At 43.5% G+C, this 20,957-nt stretch overlaps 1 protein-coding gene and 1 long non-coding RNA gene across 2 annotated transcripts; one reads left to right on the top strand and one right to left on the bottom strand.

Moving 5' to 3' along the window:
- The first annotated feature begins 4,431 nt into the window (after positions 1 to 4,431).
- On the top strand, positions 4,432 to 17,710 carry ZNF630 (zinc finger protein 630). The gene is given in 6 exon segments (XM_063634410.1): positions 4,432 to 4,787; positions 8,855 to 9,044; positions 15,046 to 15,172; positions 15,446 to 15,541; positions 15,762 to 15,900; positions 15,902 to 17,710. Coding segments are annotated over 5 exon segments (2,019 nt in total). The 5' UTR covers positions 4,432 to 4,787; positions 8,855 to 8,942; the 3' UTR covers positions 17,457 to 17,710.
- Positions 8,608 to 19,645, bottom strand: LOC129475871 (uncharacterized). The gene is made up of 2 exons (XR_008654860.2): positions 19,494 to 19,645; positions 8,608 to 9,608 (listed from the first exon to the last, which is right to left on the bottom strand). It is a non-coding gene; the product is annotated as an uncharacterized lncRNA (long non-coding RNA).
- Between the last annotated feature and the right edge of the window lie 1,312 nt (positions 19,646 to 20,957).

The raw sequence follows: 20,957 nt of genomic DNA, 5'->3' as shown, positions 1-20,957 counted from the left end.
ATTCCTGGGCTCAAGCAATTCTACTTCCTCAGCTTCTGGAGTAGCTGAGATTACAGGCATGTACCACTGCACCCAGCTAATTATTCTTTTATTTGTAGAGATGGGTTCTTGCTATGTTGCCCAGGTTGGTCTTCAACTCCTGGGCTCAAGTGATCCTCCTGCTTCAGCCTCCCAAAGTGCTGGGATTACAGGTGTGAGCCACTGCACCCAGCCCTGTTAAGTCTTTAATCATCAATGACCCTCAGATTTTTTGTTTTGTTTTGTTTTGTTTTTTGAGACGGAGTCTCGCTCTGTCACCAGGTGGGAGTGCAGTGGCACGATCTTGGCTCACTGCAACCTCTGCCTCCCGGATTCAAGCAATTCTCCTGCCTCAGCCTCCCGAGTAGCTGGGACAACAGGAGCACACCACCATGCCCAGCTAATTTTTGTGTTTTTAGTAGAGACAGGATTTCAGCGTGTTGGCCAGGATGGTCCCGATCTCTTGACCTTGTCATCCACCCACCTCGGCCTTCCAAAGTATTGGGATTACAGGCATGAGCCACCGCACTCAGCCGACCCTCGGTTTTAACCTCAAACCTGTTAATTATTCCACCATCAATGTGTCTATATTGTAGATCTTAAACCTGGGCCTCTGTTAACATTTTTTTTAACCACCAGTGCTACTGGGGCTTTGATCCAGGGCTCAGGATCTCTGTTGAGATTCCATCAATTTCCTTTGAAATTTGAACTTTGACTTTGAATTTCCTTTAAATTTGAACTCAAGCCCTTGAGGCAATTCTGACATAACAGCCTGGACCCCTCATCTAGGCCCATCCTATGTGAATTTAAATCTGATTCAAACCATTGATCGTTTTCTCTTGTTAATACCCTATGCTTCAGTCAAATCTTCCACCCTCATTGGCCCTCTGGTTTGACTTAAACATTGGACATTGTGGTAGACAGATTAATAGTCCCCCAAAGATATCCCTCTCCCAACCCCTAGAACCTGTGAATATGTTACCTTACATGGCAAAAGGAACTTTGCAGATGTGATTAAGAATTTTAAGATGAGATTTTCCTGGATTATCTAGATGGGCCCAATGTAATCAAGGGTCCTTATAAGAGGGAGGGAGCACTTTGGGAGGCTGAGTTGGGAGGATTGCTTGAGGCCAGGAGTTGGAGTCCAGCCTGGGCAACCTAGCAAGACCCTGTCTCTACCAAAAGTTAAAAAATGGCCAGGCGTGGTGGTTCACGCCTGTAATCCCAGCACTTTGGGAGGCTGAGGCAGGTGGGTCACGAGGTCAGGAGATCAAGACCATCCTGGCTAACATGGTGAAACCCCATCTCTACTAAAAATACAAAAAATTAGCCGGGCATTGAGGTGGGCGCCTGTAGTCCCAGCTACTCTGGAGGCTGAGGCAGGAGAATGCCGCGAACCCGGGAGGCAGAGCTTGCAGTGAGCCGAGATTGTGCCACTGCACTCCAGCCTGGGCAACAGAGTGAGACTCTGTCTAAAAAAAAAAAAAAAAGTTAAAAAATTAGCTGGGCGTGGTGACGTGTGCCTGTAGTCCTAGCTACTCCAGAGGCGGAGGTGAGAGGATCGCTTGAGCCCCGAAGTGAAAGGTTACAGTGTCTGATCACACCACAGCACTCCAGCCTGGGTGACAGAGCAAAATCCTGTCTGTCTCTCTCTCTCTCTCTCTGTCTCTCTCTCTCTCTCTCTGTCTCTCTCTCTCTCTCTCTCTCTCTCTCTCTCTCTCTCTCTCTATATATATATATATATATATATATATATAAAAAACAGGGAAGGAGAAGGGTTTGAGTTAGAGAAGGAGATGTGATGATGGAAGCAGGTTACCGTCAGAGAGCAATGTGAAGATGCTACACTGTCAGCTTTGAAGATGGAGAGGAAGGGACCACGAGACAAGGAATACAGGTGGCTTCTAGCAGAAGCTAGATAAAGCAAATAAATGGAGTTTCTCCTAGAGCCTCTGTAGGGAGTGCCCAGTGAAACCCATATCATATTTCTGACCTGTAGGACTGTAAGATAATAAATTTGTGCTGTTTTGAGCAAGTAAGTCTGTGATGATTTTCTATAGCAGCAATAGGAAACGAATAGAGGCATCTTTGAAATATTCCACCATTGATGCCCATCTGGTCTATACTCAAACCATGTCCTTCTTAACTCTTCCACCATCCCTATCCCTCTGACCTCACCTCAAACCCCAGCTGTTGTTAGCAATTCCACCATCAGAGTCTCTTATCTGTGCTCTTCAACCTGGGCTTCTATTAACTCTTCCAACCTAAATCAACCCTTAATTTTACCTTGAACTGGGGAATCTGTTATCCACTCCACTATTGACGGGTTTGGATCTAGAGAGAGAATTCAGGCCTTTGAGGGTGGAAAATTAATAATCCTGGGTCTATGTATTAAGCTTGAGGTTCTGTTCACTTTTCCATCACCAGGGCAATTTACATGTGAATCTTTTTGCATGTCTGTTAACTGTTTCCCCATTACTGCCCCTCAGTTCTTGCTCACTGCAACCTCCGCCTCCCAGGTTCTAGTGATTCTCATGCCTCAGCCACCCAAGCAGCTGGAATTACAGGCATGCACCACCACGTCTGGGTAATTTTTGTATTTTTAGTAGAGACAGGGTTTCACCATGTTGGCCATGCTGAGTCCTGGCTTCAAGTGATCTGCCCGCCTCGACCTCCCAAAATGCTGGGATTACAGGAGTGAGCCACTATGCTCTGCATCCCTCAGATCTTTACACTGACTGTAGGCCTCAGTTGAGTCCTCTCCATCTATGATCCTTTGGTATGTACAGAAAATCAAAGCTGTACTAACTTTTTAGCTACTTGTGCCCCTTCTCCTGTATCCACCAACCCCAGTCCTCAGTTAACATTTATTTTTATAGAGATGGAGTCTCACTATGTTGCCCAGGCTGGTCTTGATCTCCTGGGCTCACACGATCCTCCCGCCTCAGCTTCCCAAAGTCCTGGGATACAGGTGTCAGCCACTGTGCCCGGCCCTCAGTTAACATTTTTTTTTTTATTTTTATTTTTTGAGACGGAGTTTTGTCTGTCCCCCAGGCTGGAGTGCAGTGTCACGGTCTGGGCCCACTGCAACCTCCACCTCCCAGGTTCAAGCGATTCTCATGCCTCAGCCTCTCAAGTAGCTGGGACTACAGGCATGCGCCACCATACCTGGCTAATTTTTGTATTTTTAGTAGAGATAGGGTTTTGCCATGTTGGCCAGGCTGGTCTCTAACTCCTGGCCTCAAGTGATCCTCCTGCCTTGGCCTCCCAAAGTGCTGAGATTACAAGTGTGAGCTACTGTGCCCGGCCCTCAGTTAACATTTTTATCATGAATGCCATTTGGTTTGACTTTGAAGTCAGACCTTGATTAATTCTTCCACCATCATTACCCCTTTGGTATAGGCTGTGAATTCTGGGCCTCTGTTAACCACATCACCTTTAATGGATCTCTAGTCTTGGCTCAGACTTGGGACTAAGTTAACCTTCCATTTAAGGCCTCTCTGAAATAACTTTGGAACTGGGTTACTATTGCACCACCAGTGCCCCTCTGATTTGATCTTCAAGCAGGGTATTTGTTAATGTTTTCTCCATCCATACACCCTGATAGAGGTCTTGAATCCTAGGACTTTCTTAACTATTGCAACCATCAGAGTTCCTGTTTTGTATAGAACATGAACCTTTGTTAACTCTGCAATCCTGTTCCAGGCTGACTTCCAATCCAGCCCTTGGTTAAGTCTTCTAAAACCAATGTCCGTTAGGTTTTACCTCGAACCTCTGACTCTTTGAACTCTTTCAGTTTTGATACGGGCTGCAAAAGGCCATATAAGCCTACTTGAACGAAGGCAGGCAGAAGGCCAGGCTGTAAATGACAGGTGAAGGTGGGCCCTTCCGTGTTCAAAGGAGCCAATGGAGGACCGGTGGGCAGTGAGTGACAGATGGGGGCGGATCCTGACGCCAAGGAGGAACAATAGGAAGGCGGCAGGGCGCCGAGGCCAGGTGGGGAGAGGTGGGCGGGTATGTGTGAGCACCCTGAAAGGCTGCATGATGTCAAAGGTCTCTTCCCTTTCTCCAGACGTGTTAGGAATTCTCTTCTGCAGAGGAATCTCCCGGGGGGTGCTCTGTCCGGCCTTCCCACTTTCCCCGCTTCCCACCCTGACATGTCGCCGCGCCTTTGCTCAGGCCGTGCCTCTTCTGGTGGCCGGGAACGCCCACTCACCCGGACAGTCGCGGCCCTTCCAAGCCTCACACTGCTTTCGTAGGATCAATTCCGAATACCCAAACTCGGAGATATCACGAGGACTCCCCCGGGCCCCCAAACGCACCTCTCCTCTGGCTGGAATGGGAGCCTCCAGAAGCAGTGCGAGACCACGGCCAGCGACAGAGGTCCTGGCGCTGGCGGAATGACGCCATTTTTGTTACTGGTAGAGCTCGGCTTCGCGGCTGTTTCGGAGCCAGCGAAAGATAAGCTCCCTCGTCACCCTGACATCTCTCCGGGAGGACTGGAAGGGAAATGGCCTTTCGGGGGATGTTGAACGCATTTGGGCAGGCGGGGAGCCAAGCCCGGCTTGAGAGCAGAGCCGGGGTGAAGGGCCTGGCTGAGTGCTGTGTGTCTATGTGATCAGTGACGGATGGAGACAAGTGGAGGGCCTAAGGAGGGGACTGAGTGACGTGGGAGTCTGTGGGACTAGGGGTAACAGTATGTGGGTTACGCGAATGGGAGTTTGTGGGGTGATGGGGGACCTGTGCAGTGTTTGATGATGCCTGTAAGGGTGAGTGATGGGGCTTCTATGGGATGGGTGAAGGGAGTCTGGGGTGAGTGATGGGTGGTCTGTAGGGTGAGGGATGCTGGTCCGTGGGGTGAATGGATAGGGGGATCTGGGGTGAGGGATGAGGGTCTATGGGGACAAGAATGGGAGTGTGTGGGGTCAGTGTTGACATTCTGTGGGGTCCATGATGGGTGGCTCTTTCAGATCAATCATATGTGCATGAATAAACAAAAATCTCTGCCCCTGTGGTGTCCACATTCCAATGGAGGAGTCCGACTCGGTGGTTAGATTTGTATTTCCCTCATGACCAATAAGTTTGAGCACATTTTCTTATATGGATTCATCACTTGGAGATCTTCTTTTGTGAGGGGCTTGTCTTTTGTTCATTTTTCTGTTGGACTCTCTGCCCTTTTCTTAATGATGTGTAGGATTTTTTTTTTTTTTTTTTTTTTGAGACGAAGTCTCACTCTGTCACCCAGGCTGGAGTGCAGTGGAGACATCATGGTTCACTGCAACCTCCGCCTCCCGGGTTCTAGCAATTATCCCACCTCAGCCTCCCGAGTAGCTGGAGTTACAGGTGCCCGCCACCACGCCTGGCTAATTTTTTTGTATTTGTAGTAGAGACAGGGTTTCTCCATGTTGGCCAGGCTGGTCCCGAAATCTTGACTTCAGGTGATACACCCACCTCGGCCTCCCAAAGTGTTGGGATTACAGGCGTGAGCCACTGTGCCTGGCCAGGAATTGTTTTTATATATTCTGATATCACTCCTTTAGTAGTGGTATGTGTTTTGCAAGTATCTCCTTCCAGCTTTTGGCTTCTCTTTTCATTTTATGGCTTTAAATATGAAGATTTTCAGTTAATTTCGAACTGTAAAGCACATTCTTCGGTTAAAAAGCAGACAATATCGGCCGGGCGTGGTGGCTCACACCTATAATCCCAGCCCTTTGGGAGGCCAAGGCAGTCGGATCACGAGGTCAGGAAATTGAGACCATCCTGGCTAACACGGTGAAACCCCGTCTCTACTAAAAATACAAAAAAATTAACTGGGCGTGGTGGCGGGCGCCTGTAGTCCCAACTACTGGGGAGGCTGAGGCAGGAGAATGGCGTGAACCAGGGAGGCGGAGCTTTCAGTGAGCCGAGATCGCGCCACTGCACTCCAGCTTGGGTGACAGAGGGAGACTCCATCTCAAAAACAAACAAACAAACAAACAAACAAAAAAACAGACAAAGTCCTGTGGAATTTAGGAGGATAACTAATTTTTTAGGGCATCCAGAAGCAAAGGGTGTTGCCTGAAAATCTTAGTGCCAGGACAGCTTGGGAGGAGTTCTTTACTTTTTGTTCTTCTACCACCTCACTCTAAATCACTGGCAGTGTGATCTTAGACAACTCATGAAACCTCTCTAGGCATCAGTTTCCCACTGCGAAATGAGGATAATAGCAGGGCCTACCCTGTGAGGCTTGGGATGAGAAGTGAGTTAATACCTGAATGTTACCTATTCGCCATAGTTTTGTAGCACTGATTTTGTACATATTTCATGGATCTTCCTCGAACTCAAGGTTACTGCTGCTCACCAAAATCTGGTGAAGGAAATTAAATACCAAGGAATAAGCTTTTGTCAGCTAGGGTTGCTTTGAAAGGTCACAAACCATTGTAATATCTAAGAAGGGTTTTTTTTTGTTTTTGTTTTGTTTTGTTTTGTTTTTGTTTTTGTTTTTGTTTTGCCTCCAAGAACTAATTTTTGTCCCCTTGGGGGCAGTATCACCCCCAGTGAGAATGTGTGATCTACATGGTATTTTTTCTTTTGTTTTCTTTTCTTTTCCTTTTTTTCTTTCTTTGACAGGGTCTCACTCTGTTGCCCAGGTTGGAGTGCAATGGTGCGATCTCAGCACACTGCAACCTCCACCTCCCGGGTTCAAGTGACTCTCCTGCTCCAGCCTGCCAAGTAGCCGGGACTACAGGTGTGCACCACTACGCCCAGTTAATTTTGTTTATTTTTTGTAGAAACGAGGTCTCACTATGTTGCTCAGGCGGGCCTCAAACTCCTGGACTCAAGCAATCCTCCTGCCTTGGCCTCCCAAAGTACTGGGATGACAGGTGTGAGCCACCACCCCTGGCCTGTTATTCTGTTATTAAACAATTAGGAACACATTCTTGTGTTCTGCCTCTTCTTCATTTTACAGTGATGTTTCCATGCCATTAACTTAATTTCCATAGTACAACTTAGTTTATTTCTATGGTAATACTTAAATATAAACCTTTCTTATGGAAATTTTCAAGCATCCACAAAAATAGAGGGAATTGTATAATGGACCCCCATTATGCCCACCACCCAGTCTCATCAGTCATCAACTCATGGCCCATCTTGTTTTATCTAGACCAGGGGCTGTAAAACTGGGCAGTGGGCCAAATCTGACATGCTGCTTTTTAAAGAAAATACAGCCATGAGCTAAGAAATGGTTTTTTCACACTTTTTATCATTGGAAAAAAATCAAATGGAGAATATTTTGTGACCCATGAAAATGATATAAAATTCAAATGTCAGTGCCCAAAAATGATGTTTAATTGGAACGCAGCCAGTGAGCACCTTTAGTTTATGTGTTGTCTAGGGCTACTTTCAACCTGCAATGGCAGGGCTGAGTAGTTACAGCAGAGACCACAGAACCCACAAAATCGAAAACATTTACCATATGACCCTTTTACAGAAAAAGTTTGCCAAGTCCTCATCTAGGACACCCCCTCACTTCTTCCTCCTGGAATGCCCTTCCTCCCTTCCTTCCTTCCTTCCTTCCTTCCTTCCTTCCTTCCTTCCTTCCTTCCTCCCTCCCTCCCTCCCTCCCTTCTTCCTTCCTTCCTTCCTTCCTTCCTCCCTCCCTCCCTCCCTTCTTCCTTCCTTCCTTCCTCCCTCCCTTTCTTTTCTTTTCCTTCCTTCCTTCCTTCCTCCCTCTCTTTTCTTTTCCTTCCTTCTTCCTTCCTTCCTTCCTTCCTTCCTTCCTTCCTTCCTTCTTCCTCCCTCCCTTCCTTCCTGCCTTCCGTTATGCCTTCCTTCCTGCCTTTCTTGCCTTTCTTTCCTCTTTCCTCACTCGCTCGTTGCCCAGGCTGAAGTGCAGTGGCTCAATCTCGGCTCACTGCAAACGCCACCTCCTGGGTTTAAGTGATTCTCATGTCTCAGTCTCCCTAGTAGCTGGGATTACAGGTGCCCACCACTATGCCTGGCTAATTTTTGTATTTTTAGTAGAGGCGAATTTTGCCATGTTGGCCAGGTTGGTCTCGAACTCCTGGGCTCAAGCCATCTGCCCGCCTCAGCCTCCCAAAGTGCTGGAATTACAGGTGTGCACCACCATGCCAGGCTAATTTTTTGTAGAGATGAGTCTCCCTATGTTGCCCAGGCTGGTCTCGAACTCCTGGGCTCAAGCAATTTGCCCACCTCCACCTCCCAACGTGCTGGGATTACAAGCATGCACCACCACGCCTGGCTGATTTTTGTATTTTTTTAGTAGAGGTGAGGTTTGCCATGTTGCCCAGGCTGGTCTCCAATTCCTGAGCTCAGGCAATCCACCTGCCTTGGCCTTCCAAAGTGCCGGCCCACAGCGCCCGGCCTGTATGCAGTTCAATGACTTTTTACATGTGTAGTCTTTATTATTTTGAAACAAATCCCAGACATATCTTTTCATCCATACATGCTTCATTATGTAAAAGATAAGGCCTTAAAGGTTGATGCTGTTACCCTAAGGTAAAATAATTAACAATAATATCTTCAGATAATCAATGGTTAAATTCCTTAATGTTACCAAATATCTAGTCAGGGTTCAAACTTTTATGATTATCTCAAAAATTTCTTTTGTCTATTCAAGTAAAGACCCAGACAAGACCATACTTTACATTTGCTGGTGGTGTTTCCTGAGCCTCTTTTAATCATCTGGAGTGTTGCTTTTAAGGGCTGCCTGCCTCTCCAGCAGTCTTTAGTGCTGGGCATTTATGTTATTTTCAATAATATGGTGTTAAAGACAAAACTGTGTTGAAGGTTTCTGTGGTTAAATATCTGCACGTTTCCATGATTACTACCTTAGGACGAAGTTCCAGAAATGGAATTACTGAGTCGGATGAGAAACACAAGTCATCAATGAATTAACAAGCAACATATTGTCACATCCAGCTATGGAAGAGTGGTTAACTCAGCTTGATCTCCGAAGACTCTTCTGCACCCCACCCTGCCCCCAACTGCTTTCCAAAGAGAAACAGAAAATGATTGAGTCCCAGGTAAGTTATTTGTTTGCCACTTGGTTTTCCCACAACAAAATGAGAAAGGGCAATTAGTTGAAAATAAGGATTAGAGAAATTTAGAGAGAATAGATGATCAACAGGCAAAATTGCTGTGAAGATACACAGATCACCTGGCCTTACTTCATAGAAACTTAGCCAAACATTTTGACTGTAAGCAAAACATTTTGACTGGCAGCTTCAGTGAAAAGGGTAACATAACATGATCAATTATGTGATTTGCATTCTCCACAAAAAGAAATCAGTCCAGCTCCTTAGCAAGTCAAGATTTCTGGGACTTTAACCTAAGGAATTTTATTACTGAGTTTTCCTGAAGGTCAGTGGTTTTCAGCTCAGGGTGGTATTGTCAGTAGTTGTTCTAAAGAGACTGTTTTTAGTTAAAGTTCTCTGGCAGGGGCTTGGAGAGTGGGATAGCTTCCTTGTTTTCCATGGCTCCTTTGCTGTCGTCTCAGAGTTTGTGGGGTCTCAAACCAACTCAAGGCAGTTCCTTCTCTGCTCTTCCAATTTTCGTCTGTTTTTTTTTTTCCTCCCTGAAAAGGTAATCTATACATGGGGCAAAGAATGTAAACAGTATAGTTTTAAAAAAAAAGGAAGTGAAATATCTCCAATCTCACTTCTTCCTCCTTCCCCGACATAACTAGGATTATCTGGTTTGAGGAGGATCTCTTTTCTTTATGCATTTATAACTCCATCTATGTGTGTAGATGGATGTGTAAATGTGTGAAAGTGATCTCATTATTGTCACGTATTTTTTCTTTACCACACACAAAAAATACACACACTGTTTCTATTCTGTTCTGCTACTTTCTTTTCTTGCCTAATATAAAATATATACGAAAGTAGAGATTTTAGTGAACCCTTTTGTAATTACCCATCTGCAAATATTATCAACTGACAGCCAAGCTTGTTTTATCTATCTTTTATCCCCACCTACTCCTATCGTCATCATCATCATGATCTAGCCAATTCCTTGTTAATATTTTGTTTAGGGTTTATACTACTATGTTCATAAGACACAAGGGCCTGTAATTGTACTTTCTTGTATTGTTTCTGTCACATTTTGGCATCATGTTACGTTGGCCTCATGTTGGAAAGTATTCTCTTTATATTCTCTGGGAAAATTTGGGTAATATTGGTATTATTTCCTTCTTAAATTTTTTTTTTTTTTGAGATAGAGTTTCACTCTTGTCGCCCAGGCTGGAGTGCAATGGCACGATATCTGCTCATTGCAACCTCCGCCTCCCAGGTTCAAGCGATTCTCCTGCTTCAGTCTCCCAAGTAGCTGGGATTACAGGTGCCCACCACCACGCCCAGCTAACTTTTGTATTTTTAGTAGAGATGGGGTTTCACCATGTTGGGCAGGCTGGTCTCGAATTCCTGGCTTCAGGTGATCCACCCACCTCGGCCTCCCAAAGTGTTGGGATTACAGGCATGAGCCACCTCGCCCGGCCTATTTCCTTCTTAAATGTTTGGAAGAGCTCCCCAGTGAAGCCATCAGGGTATGGAGTTTTCTTTGTGGGAAGGTTTTAAATTATATATTCAATTTATTTAAAAGATATACTACCATTCAGATTTTCTATTTCTTTTTATGTCTGGTTTGGTAAATTGTAATTTTCAAGTAATTTGTCCAGGTCCTGTAGGCAGGATTCAGCAAACTTTTTCTGTAGAGGGACAGATCAAAGTATCTGAGGCTTTGTGGGCCATACGGCCCCTGTTGCAGCTATTGAAATCTGCTGTTTTAGGTAGAAAGCAGCTATCGACAATATGTAAACCAATGAGCCTGGCTGTGATTCAATAACACTTTATTTATGGATGCTGAAAGTTGGATTTCATATAATTTTCATGTGTCATAAAATATTATTATTCTTTTGACTTTTTTTTCAATCATTAAAAATAAAAACCAGACCAGATACAGCTAGCTGTTCACGCCTATAGTCCCAGCACTTTGGGAGGCCAAGGTGGGTGAACTGCTTGAGCTTAGGAGTTCTAGACCAGCCTGGGCAACATGGCGAAACCCCATCTCTACAAAAAAATACAAAAATTAGCCGGGCATGGTGGCATGCACCTGTGGTCCCAGCTACTCAGGAGGCTGATGTAGGAGAATCACTTGAGCCCGGGAGGAGGAGGTTGCAGTGAATCAACACTGTTCCACTGTACTCCAGCTTGGGTGATAGAGCAAGACTGTCTCAAAAGAAAACGTGTAAAACCAGTTTAGCTTGTGGGCCATTGAAAAACACATTATGGGCTAAATTTGGCCTGCAGGCTATAGTTTGCTGTGTCCTGATCTACATTGTCTACTGATCTACATTGTCTACTGATCTACATTGTCAAATTAATGTCCATTAAATGTCCATTTAATGTTTGCAGGATACCAGAACCTTGTTCATGGGCTGTAAAAAAGTTATTTCTAGTTTTTCCTTTATATACAATAGTAATAATAATAAGAAGAATCATAGCTACTATTTACCCAGTGCTTATCATGTGCCAGGCACTGCTATTATAAAATATCATGGAATTAACTTATTTGATTCACCCAGGAACCCTCTGTGCTAGGTACTATTGTTATTCCCATTTTTCAGATGAAGAAAATGAGGCACAGAGATCACACAGCTAGTACATGACCTAACCAGACCTCTCAAGCAGTGAAGTCACAAATAAAACAGCCATAGAAAGACATCTTTTTATATTTGTGAAGTATTTGTGTAGGCCGCATTCTTAGACATGAGTGTGCTAGGTCAGAGGCACACATGCTTATAAATTTAAAGAGTATTTTTCAAATCGTATATATATATTTTTTTGAGACAGAGTCTCACTCTGTCCTCCAGGTTGGAGTGCAGAGGCATGATCTCAGCTCACTGTAACCTCCGCCTCCCAGATTCAAGCGATTCTCATGCCTCAGCCTCCCGAGTAGCAGGGATTACACGTGCCTGCCACCATGCCCGGCTAATTTTTGTATTTTCAGTAGAGACTGGGTTTCACCATGTTGGGCAGGCTGGTCTCAAACTCCTGACCTCAGGTGATCTGCTCACCTTGGCCTCCCAAAGTGCTGGGATTACAGGCATGGGCCACCCTGCCCAGCCCAAATTGTATTTCAATACTGTGTAATCAGCTGAACATGTGGCCACAAATTGTTTACAAGAAAGCCCACGTGTTTCCCAAGGTTCCCCCTTCCTCCTGCCACCATTAGCCATCATCTGTATTTTTCATTCTTGTTGGTTTTATGATTAAGCATTATATCTCATTTTCATTTGCTTTTCTATAGGGATTAAATAAGCTTCAGCATCTTTTCACATATTTATTTTCCATATTGTATTTCTCTGTGAATCCCTCTTTCCTTGTCTTTGCTTATGGTTTCCCAGGAGCTTTTTGTATATGAGTGATTTTGAAGTGCACATTGCAAACTTTTTTTTTTTTTTTTTTTTTTTTGGCCAGGTAGTGATTTTTCTCTCAACCTTTTTTTCTGTCTCCCCTCACTAGAATATAAACTCCTTCAGGGAAGATATTTTTGCCAGTTTTTTTTTTTTTTTTTTTTTCCTGCTGTATCCCCAGTTCCTAGAATAGTGCTTGGTATTCACTAGGTACTCAATAACTGCTTGCTGAGTGAATGAATGTTTATTTTCATTTAACAGTATATCTTAGATATTCTGGCATATCAATTAATATAGATCTTCCTTGTTGCCTGCCTGCCTGCCTGCCTGCCTGCCTTCCTGCCTTCCTTCCCTTCCTTCCTTCCTTCCTTCCTTCCTTCCTTCCTTCCTTCCTCTCTTTTTGAGACAGGGTTTCACTCCAGTTGCCCAGGCTAGAGTGCAGTGGCACTATCTTGCCTCACTGCAGCCTTGACCTCCCAGGCTCAGGTAATCCTCTCACCTCAGCCTCCCTAGTAGCTGGGACTATAGGTGTGTGCCACCACACCCTGCTAATTTTTCGTAGAGACAGGGTTTTGCCGTGTTGCCCAGGCTCGTTGTTTGTTTGTTTGTTTTTGAGACAGAGTCTCAGTCTGTCGCCCAGGCTTGAGTGCAGTGGCACAATCTCGGCTCACTGCATCCTCCGCCTCCTGGGTTCAAGCAATTCTCCTGCCTCAGCTGCCTGAGTAGCTGGGACTACAGGCATGCACCACCATGCTCGGCTAATTTTTGTATTTTGAGTAGAGACGGGGTTTCGCCATGTTGGCCAGGCTGGTCTCGAACTCCTGACCTCAAGTGATCCACCTGCCCCCGCCTCCACAAGGGCTGGGATTACAGGTGTGAGCCACCACATCTGGCCCCTTCTTTGTTGCTTTTTATAATTGCATATAGTATTCCCTTATGGAGATTGTAGCATTATTTATTCATCCAAACTCCCATGAGGTGGTTTCCATTCTTTTGCTATTATAAATAGTACTGTAGAGCAGTGTCTTCACACATGTCATTTGCTCACATATGTGAATGTTTATGTAGAATAACTTCTAGAAACCAAATTGCGAGTCAGAGGATGTGTACATTATAAATTTTGATAGATAGGGACTGTTGTGGGGTGGGGGGAGGGGGAGGGACAGCATTAGGAGATATACCTAATGCTAAATGACGAGTTAATGGGTGCAGCAAACCAACACGGCACATGGATACATATGTAACAAACCTGCACATTGTGCACATGTACCCTAAAACCTAAAGTATAATAATAAAATAAAATAAAATAAAATAAAAAAATAAATAAATTTTGATAGATAGTGCCAAATTAATTGCCTTCAAAATATACCGTACACCACAGACAATTTGAGTATGCCTGTTTCTTGACATCTTCACTAACTTACCCTAAGTCACTGTGACTTATCCCTAGTTATAGCATTTGACCAGTGACTTATCAAATGCCTATCCTTGATAATATGTAAGGGAAAAATGGTGTCTTGTCTTAGTTTGCATTTATCTTCACGTGAGTGAAGTTGAGCATCTTTTTACATGTTTAAAAAACATTTGCATTTTCTTTTCTGTGAAATGATGGTCATGTCCCTTGACCATCGTATTAGTCTGTTCTCATGTCACTATAAAGAAATACCCAAGACTGGGTAATTTATAAAGGAAAGAGGTTTAATTGGCTCACAGTTCCACAGGGGTGGGGAGGCCTCAGGAAACTTACAATCATGGTGGAAGGGGAAGCAAGGACCTTCTTCACATGGTGGCAGGAGAGAGAAGTGCCAGCAAGGGAAATGCCAGATGCTTATAATACCATTAGATCTTGTGAGAACTCACTCACTATTACGAGAACAGCGTGGGGGAAACTGCCTCCATGATTCAATCACCTCCTTCACTTGACAAGTGGGGATTGCAATTCAAAATGAGATTTGGGTGGGGAAACAGAGTCAAACCATATCAACCATTTTTTTAAAAGTTATTGGTCTTTTTCATCTTGCTCTGTAGGAGCTCTCTCTATACATGGAGGAAATTAACTCTTTGTCCATCCTATCTGTTGTGTGTATATTTTTTCCCTAGTTAGTCATATCCTTTGAGTTTGTTTGATATATTTTGCCATGTAATACATAAAGTAGTCACATTTATCAGTGTTTTCATTTGTGGCATCTGGGTTTTAGGGCATGCTTAGAAGAGTCTTCTCCACTCAAAGATTACTTTTTAACACCTCTCCTGTCTTTATTTTATAGTTTCTCTTTTTTCATTTAAATTTTTGTCATGAATTTATTTTTGTATATAGTGTGAGGTAGGGAATCCAGTTACTTTTTTTTCTGATAGCTCTCCAGTTTTGAATAATCTGTTTTTCCATACCTGTTTAAAATGCTACCTTTATTATATATTAAATTTCCCATTTTTATTTGTATCTATTTCTAGACTGTCTGTTCTGTTCCACTAGCTATTCTTGCTAATGGCAGGATTTTACATTGTTTCTCTCATAAAGTATGCTGGGCAAAGTGCAAAGTAGGCATCCTACATGTACTGCTATGGTAAAAATGACCAGAACGAGCAGATTGTACAGGAATGCTCTGTTATAGGAACCAGTGACATTTGAGGATGTGGCTGTGGACTTCACCCAGGAAGAGTGGCAGCAGTTGAATCCTGCTCAGAAGACCCTGCATAGGGATGTGATGCTGGAGACCTATAATCACCTGGTCTCCGTGGGTAAGGACAGATTCCCTGTGTATCAATTAATCAAATCCTCCTCGTCCTTCCTTTAGAGCTGTCAATACCATGACCTTTATGATATTCCTTTAATAGAGTGTGTTCTTTTATAGTTTTGGTTTTTCATGTTTATACTTTTGTTATATCTAGAATTTATTTTTATATTATGGTGTGAGTTAAGGATCCGACTTTGCTGGGAGGCCCCTGCAAATGCTTCTCTTCATGAATTTCTGAGCTGCCAAGGCCAAAGCCACTACAATTTTCTCTTAACAGGGTGTTCGGGTATAAAACCAGATGTAATCTTTAAGTTGGAACATGGAGAGGACCCATGGATCACAGAGAGTGAGTTGTCAAGGTGGATCTACCCAGGTAAGTGAGAATTGGGTAGATGGTCAAGAGGGCATCTTCTTCTTCCTTGACATCTCTGACATCCATCACCTTTTTTATTCCTTAAAATTTATCAGGCCTCCTTTATAACATTCATTCTACAACAGCCACCTTCCTAGTACCTCTGTTCGTTGCCAACTGTTGTGTGTGTGTGTGTGTGTGTGTGTGTCTATTTGATTTTGCCTCTTTCTTCTTCCTTCAGACAGAGTGAAAGGCCTTGAATCTTCCCAGCAGATCATTTCTGGAGAACTTTTATTTCAAAGGGAGATACTAGAAAGAGCCCCAAAGGATAATTCATTGTACTCTGTTTTAAAAATCTGGCATATTGATAATCAGATAGATATATCAAGGAAATCAAGACAGAGTTTTGAGGCAGGTCACAGTCATCAGCCATGAAACATTGACTGATGAGACGGGTTCCAAGTATAGTGCATTTGGGAAAATGTTCAATCGGTGCACAGACCTTGCTCCTTCAAGTCAAAAATTCCATAAGTTTGATTCATGTGAAAATAGCTTGAAGTCTAATTCAGACTTACTAAATTATAACAGGAGCTATGCAAGAAAGAACCCCACTAAGAGGTTTAGATGTGGGAGACCACCTAGGTATAATGCTTCCTGTTCTGTGCCTGAGAAGGAAGGCTTCATTCATACTGGAATGGAGCCCTACGGAGATAGTCAATGTGAAAAAGTTCTCAGTCATAAGCAAGCCCATGTTCAGTATAAGAAAGTTCAAGCCAGAGAGAAACCCAATGTTTGTAGTATATGTGGGACAGGCTTTATCAAGAAGTCACAGCTCATTATACATCAAAGAATTCATACTGGAGAGAAACCATATGTATGTGGAGATTGTAGGAAAGCCTTCAGTGAGAAATCACACCTCATTGTGCATCAGAGGATTCATACTGGGGAGAAACCCTATGAATGTACTGAGTGTGGAAGATCATTCTCCCAGAAGTCACCTTTCATGGTTCATCAGAGAGTCCATACTGGAGAGAAACCCTATAAGTGTTTTGAGTGTCCAAAAGCTTTCCCCCAGAAGTCACATCTAATTATACATCGGAGAGTTCATACCAGAGAGAAGCCCTTTGAATGCAGTGAATGCGGGAAAGCCTTCTGTGAGACATCTCACCTTTTTATACACCGGATAACTCATACTGGGGAGAAGCCCTATGAATGTACTGAATGTGGGAAGACCTTCCCTCGGAAAACACAGCTCATTATACATCAGAGAACGCATACTGGAGAGAAGCCCTATAAGTGTGGTGAATGTGGGAAAACTTTCTGCCAACAGTCCCACCTCGTAGGACATCAAAGAATTCATACAGGAGAAAAACCTTATGTATGTACTGACTGTGGGAAGGCCTTTTTCCAGAAGTCACACCTCACTGGCCATCAAAGACTTCATACTGGAGAGAAACCTTATATGTGTACTGAATGTGGAAAATCCTTCTCTCAGAAATCACCTCTTATCATACACCAGAGAATTCATACAGGGGAGAAACCTTATCAGTGTGGCAAATGTGGCCAAACCTTCTCCCAGAAATCACCCCTCATTATTCATCAGAGAGTTCACACAGGGGAGAAACCCTACGAGTGTACTGAGTGTGGGAGGGCCTTTTCCCTGAAGTCAAATCTCATTCTACATCAGAGAGGTCATACTGGAGAGAAACCCTATGAATGTAGTGAATCTGGAAAGGCCTTCTGTGGAAAGTCTCCATTCATTATACATCAGAAAACTCATCCTAGGGAGAAAACCCCTGAATGTGCTGAGTCTGGGATGACTTTTTTCTGGAAATCACAGATGATTACATATCAGAGAATACACACTGGGGAGAAACCCTCCAGATGCAGTGACTGTGGGAATCCATATAGGAAAGACACCTTGTATATGTGCTGATTGTGGGAAGGCCTATTCCCAGAAGTCAGTCCTCATTGTGCATGGGAAAACTCACATTGAACAGAAATAGTGACAACTTCTCAACTGTTGAATAGACTCATATGTGCCTCAGTATATATGATTACCCTTCCACAGAATGATCTGGTTAGGCCCTCAGAATATTTTCAACACCACAAATATGGAATCAATTTGCTCACCTTCAAACTATCTCAGCCCCCTTCACAGAATAAATGTATCTGGAAGAATTAGCACTACTTTGGTGTTGTTTGGTCCTTAAATGCTTTATAGAATTCTCTTCTGAATTTATTTGGGCATGGTGCATTATTTGAAGGGTATCTCTTTGTCATCTTTCTCTATTTCATCCATCATATTTTTCTGTTTAGATTATATATGCATTTACGTATTTATTTATTTTGAGATGGAGTCTCACTCTGTTACCCAGGCTGGAGTGCAGTGGCGTGATCTTGGCTCACTGCAACCTCCACCTCCTAGGTTTGAGCGATTGTCCTGCCTCACCCTCTCAAGTAGCTGGGATTATAGGCATGCACCACCAGGCCCGGCTAATTTTTGTATTTTTAATAGAGATAGGGTTTCACCATGTTGGCAAGGCTGGTCTCGAACTCCTGACCTCAGGTGATCCACCCACCTCAGCTTCCCAAAGTGCTGGGATTACAGGCATGAGCCACAGCACCTGGCCTATATATTCATTTAGATTGAGATATTGATATATCAATATATAGATGTAGAAATATGGATTCTTTGTAATTTTTAAAAATCATGTATTTCCTCAAGGTTCTTAATATATTTGCATAACTTTGGGTAAAGTAGTCTCATGATTAATTTCCTTTATATCTGTGGTTATTTCTCCAACATAGTTCTCATAGAGCGTATTTGTGATTTTTTTCCCTCAATTAGGTAAATGAATGCTAATATTTTATTTCTTTTACTCTCCCTCACCTGTTGCAGTTCATGCGTTTTTTGCCACTTTTCTATTTTCTAATTATTCATTTATGCTTTTATTTCACTAAAATCCTTCCATCTGCTTTTAATTTTTTTTCTTTTTCTAACTTCTTTAGTTTAACGTATAATTCAATTAATCTCACTCTTTCTGGTTTATTATAGGTATATTTGCATTATGTATCTTAATCTGAGAACTACTTTAGACATTGTGGTCCAATCCAAGAGTATTCTGTTTTTCAGTAGGTAAATCTTATTGTTCAGCCCAATTTTGTTTGTCGGTATAACAAATCTATTTGGTCTTAGGACTCCCAGTGTATTTCCTGTTGTGCATCCTGTTTTCATTGCTTTATTGTCTTTTGACCCTTCATCATGTGGTCCTGATTTCATTTGTACTGTTTTAGATGTGTTACTTTTGTTCCAGGGTATAACAAAGAGATGGAGTCTCCCAAAAGGTTTTCAGGAAGCTAAGCACAATCCTGATATCCTTAATCTTGATAACCCATAAAACCTGAAAGGTGAGAGTTTAAGCTGCAAAGAAGCATGATGGCAGGCCCGTGGCTACAAATGTTTAGAGGGCATTTTTACCTTTCCACTTAGTGCCAAGATTTTAGATGGATGATTCCCTTAGCGTTTATCCCAGTTCACTTTGTACCTCTGCAACAGAATGCCTGAGATTGGTAATTTATGAAGCATAGAAGTTTATTTCCTACTATTGTGGAGGATGGGAAGTCCAAGATCAAGACACTAGCATTTGGGCTGGTGAGGGCCTTCTTGCCATGTCCTCACATGGCAGAAGGCAGAAGGGCAAGCTAATAAGCTAGTGAGCTAACTGAACACTTCATGAATTTTCTTTTAAAAGGGCATTAATCCATTAGTGAGGGAGCAGCCCTTGTGACCCAATCACCCCTTAAAGGCTCATCTTAATACCAGCACATTGACAGCATCTGAATTTTGGAAGGGACACATTCAAACCATAGCACAGTCCCTTGGGCAGAGGTGGTTTTATTTCAAGCTCATTCTTTCACTGAAATTGAAGCCATTTTTGTTCCCAGATTTATGTCAGCAGTCTTTACCCACCTTGAGCAGGCCATGTTCTTGAGAATTGCAGCTTCAGTAATCTTGGTTTGGCAGATACTCTCAAAGTGAAGGGGTAGCAATAGTGGATGCATTTGTGTACTCCCAAAATTCATATTTTGAAACCTAATTACCAAAGTGATGATATTAGAAGGTGGGGCCTTTGGGAGGTGATTTGATCTCAAGGGTTCTGCCCTCATGAATGGGATTAGTGACCTAATAATAGAGGCCTGACGGAGCTTGTTTGCCCCTTCCACCATGTGAGGATACAGCAAGGAGATGCCATCAATGATAAATGGGCCCTCGCTAGACACCAAATCTGCTGGCAGCTTGATATTGGATTTGTCAGCCTCTAGAGTTGTAATAAAGAAATTTCTGTTGTTTATAAGTTACTCAGTTTATGGTATCTTTGTTATAGCAGCCTGAGCAGACTCAGACAGTGGAGTGTCTGTTTTGTTAAGGTTGCTGTGGCTGAGCTTCTGCAGTCTGATTTCCTGTGAAGCCAGTGCTTTGCAGCAAGCCACAGGAACAGTGAAGAATTTCCTAAAAATCTCCCAGAGTGTGGATGGACATTGTTTTTTTGGCTTGTTTGTTTGTTTTTGAGACAGAGTCTTGCTCTGCCACCTAGGCTGGAGTGCAGCGGTGCATTCTCAGCTCACTGGAAGCTCTGCATCCCGGGTTCATGCCATTCTCTTGCCTCAGCCTTCTGAGTAGCTGGGACTACAGGCGCCCGCCACCACGCCTGGCTAATTTTTTTTGTATTTTTAGTGGAGATGGGCTTTCACCGTGTTAGTCAGGATGGTCTCGATCTCCTGACCTCGTGATCTGCCCACGTTGGCCTCCCAAAGTGCTGGGGTTACAGGCGTGAGCCACTGTGCCCGGCCAGACATTGTTTTTTCATGTTCAGCAAACCTTTGTTGAGCATGTACTGCATGGCAGACACTATTGAGTTTTGTTTTGTTTTTGTTTTTGTTTTTGTTTTTGAGACGGAGTCTCTCTCTGTCACCAGGCTGGAGTGCAGTGGCACAATCTCGGCTCATCTCAACCTCTGCCTCCCGGGTTCAAGAGATTTTCCTGCCTCAGCCTCCTGCGTAGCTGGGACTATGGGTGCACGCCACCATGCCTGGCTAATTTTTTTCTATTTTAGTAGAGATGGGATTTCACCATGTTGGCCAGGATGATCTCGATCTCCTGACCTTGTGATCCACCCACCTCTGCCTCCCAAGGTGCTGGGATTACAGGCGTGAGCCACCGCGCCTGGCCTATTTTGAGTATTCTACAGTGAACAAAGCAGAAAAAATAGTTCCTGCTTTGTGGGGACATGGGTAATAAAAAGGTGATATATAGATAGTTATACGTTTTTGTTGTGTGCATGTATGTGTCTGTGTGTATAAGTATTCATCCTCTGGTGATGAATGAAAGTAAATCAAGATAGGGGAACAAGGAATCACCGGTGGATGTGGGGTG

The sequence above is a fragment of the Symphalangus syndactylus genome, chromosome X (assembly GCF_028878055.3).
Source record: "Symphalangus syndactylus isolate Jambi chromosome X, NHGRI_mSymSyn1-v2.1_pri, whole genome shotgun sequence".
Lineage (NCBI taxonomy): Eukaryota > Metazoa > Chordata > Mammalia > Primates > Hylobatidae > Symphalangus > Symphalangus syndactylus.
Note: the sequence above shows the minus strand (reverse complement) of the source record. Positions and strands in the feature narration are given on the sequence as shown.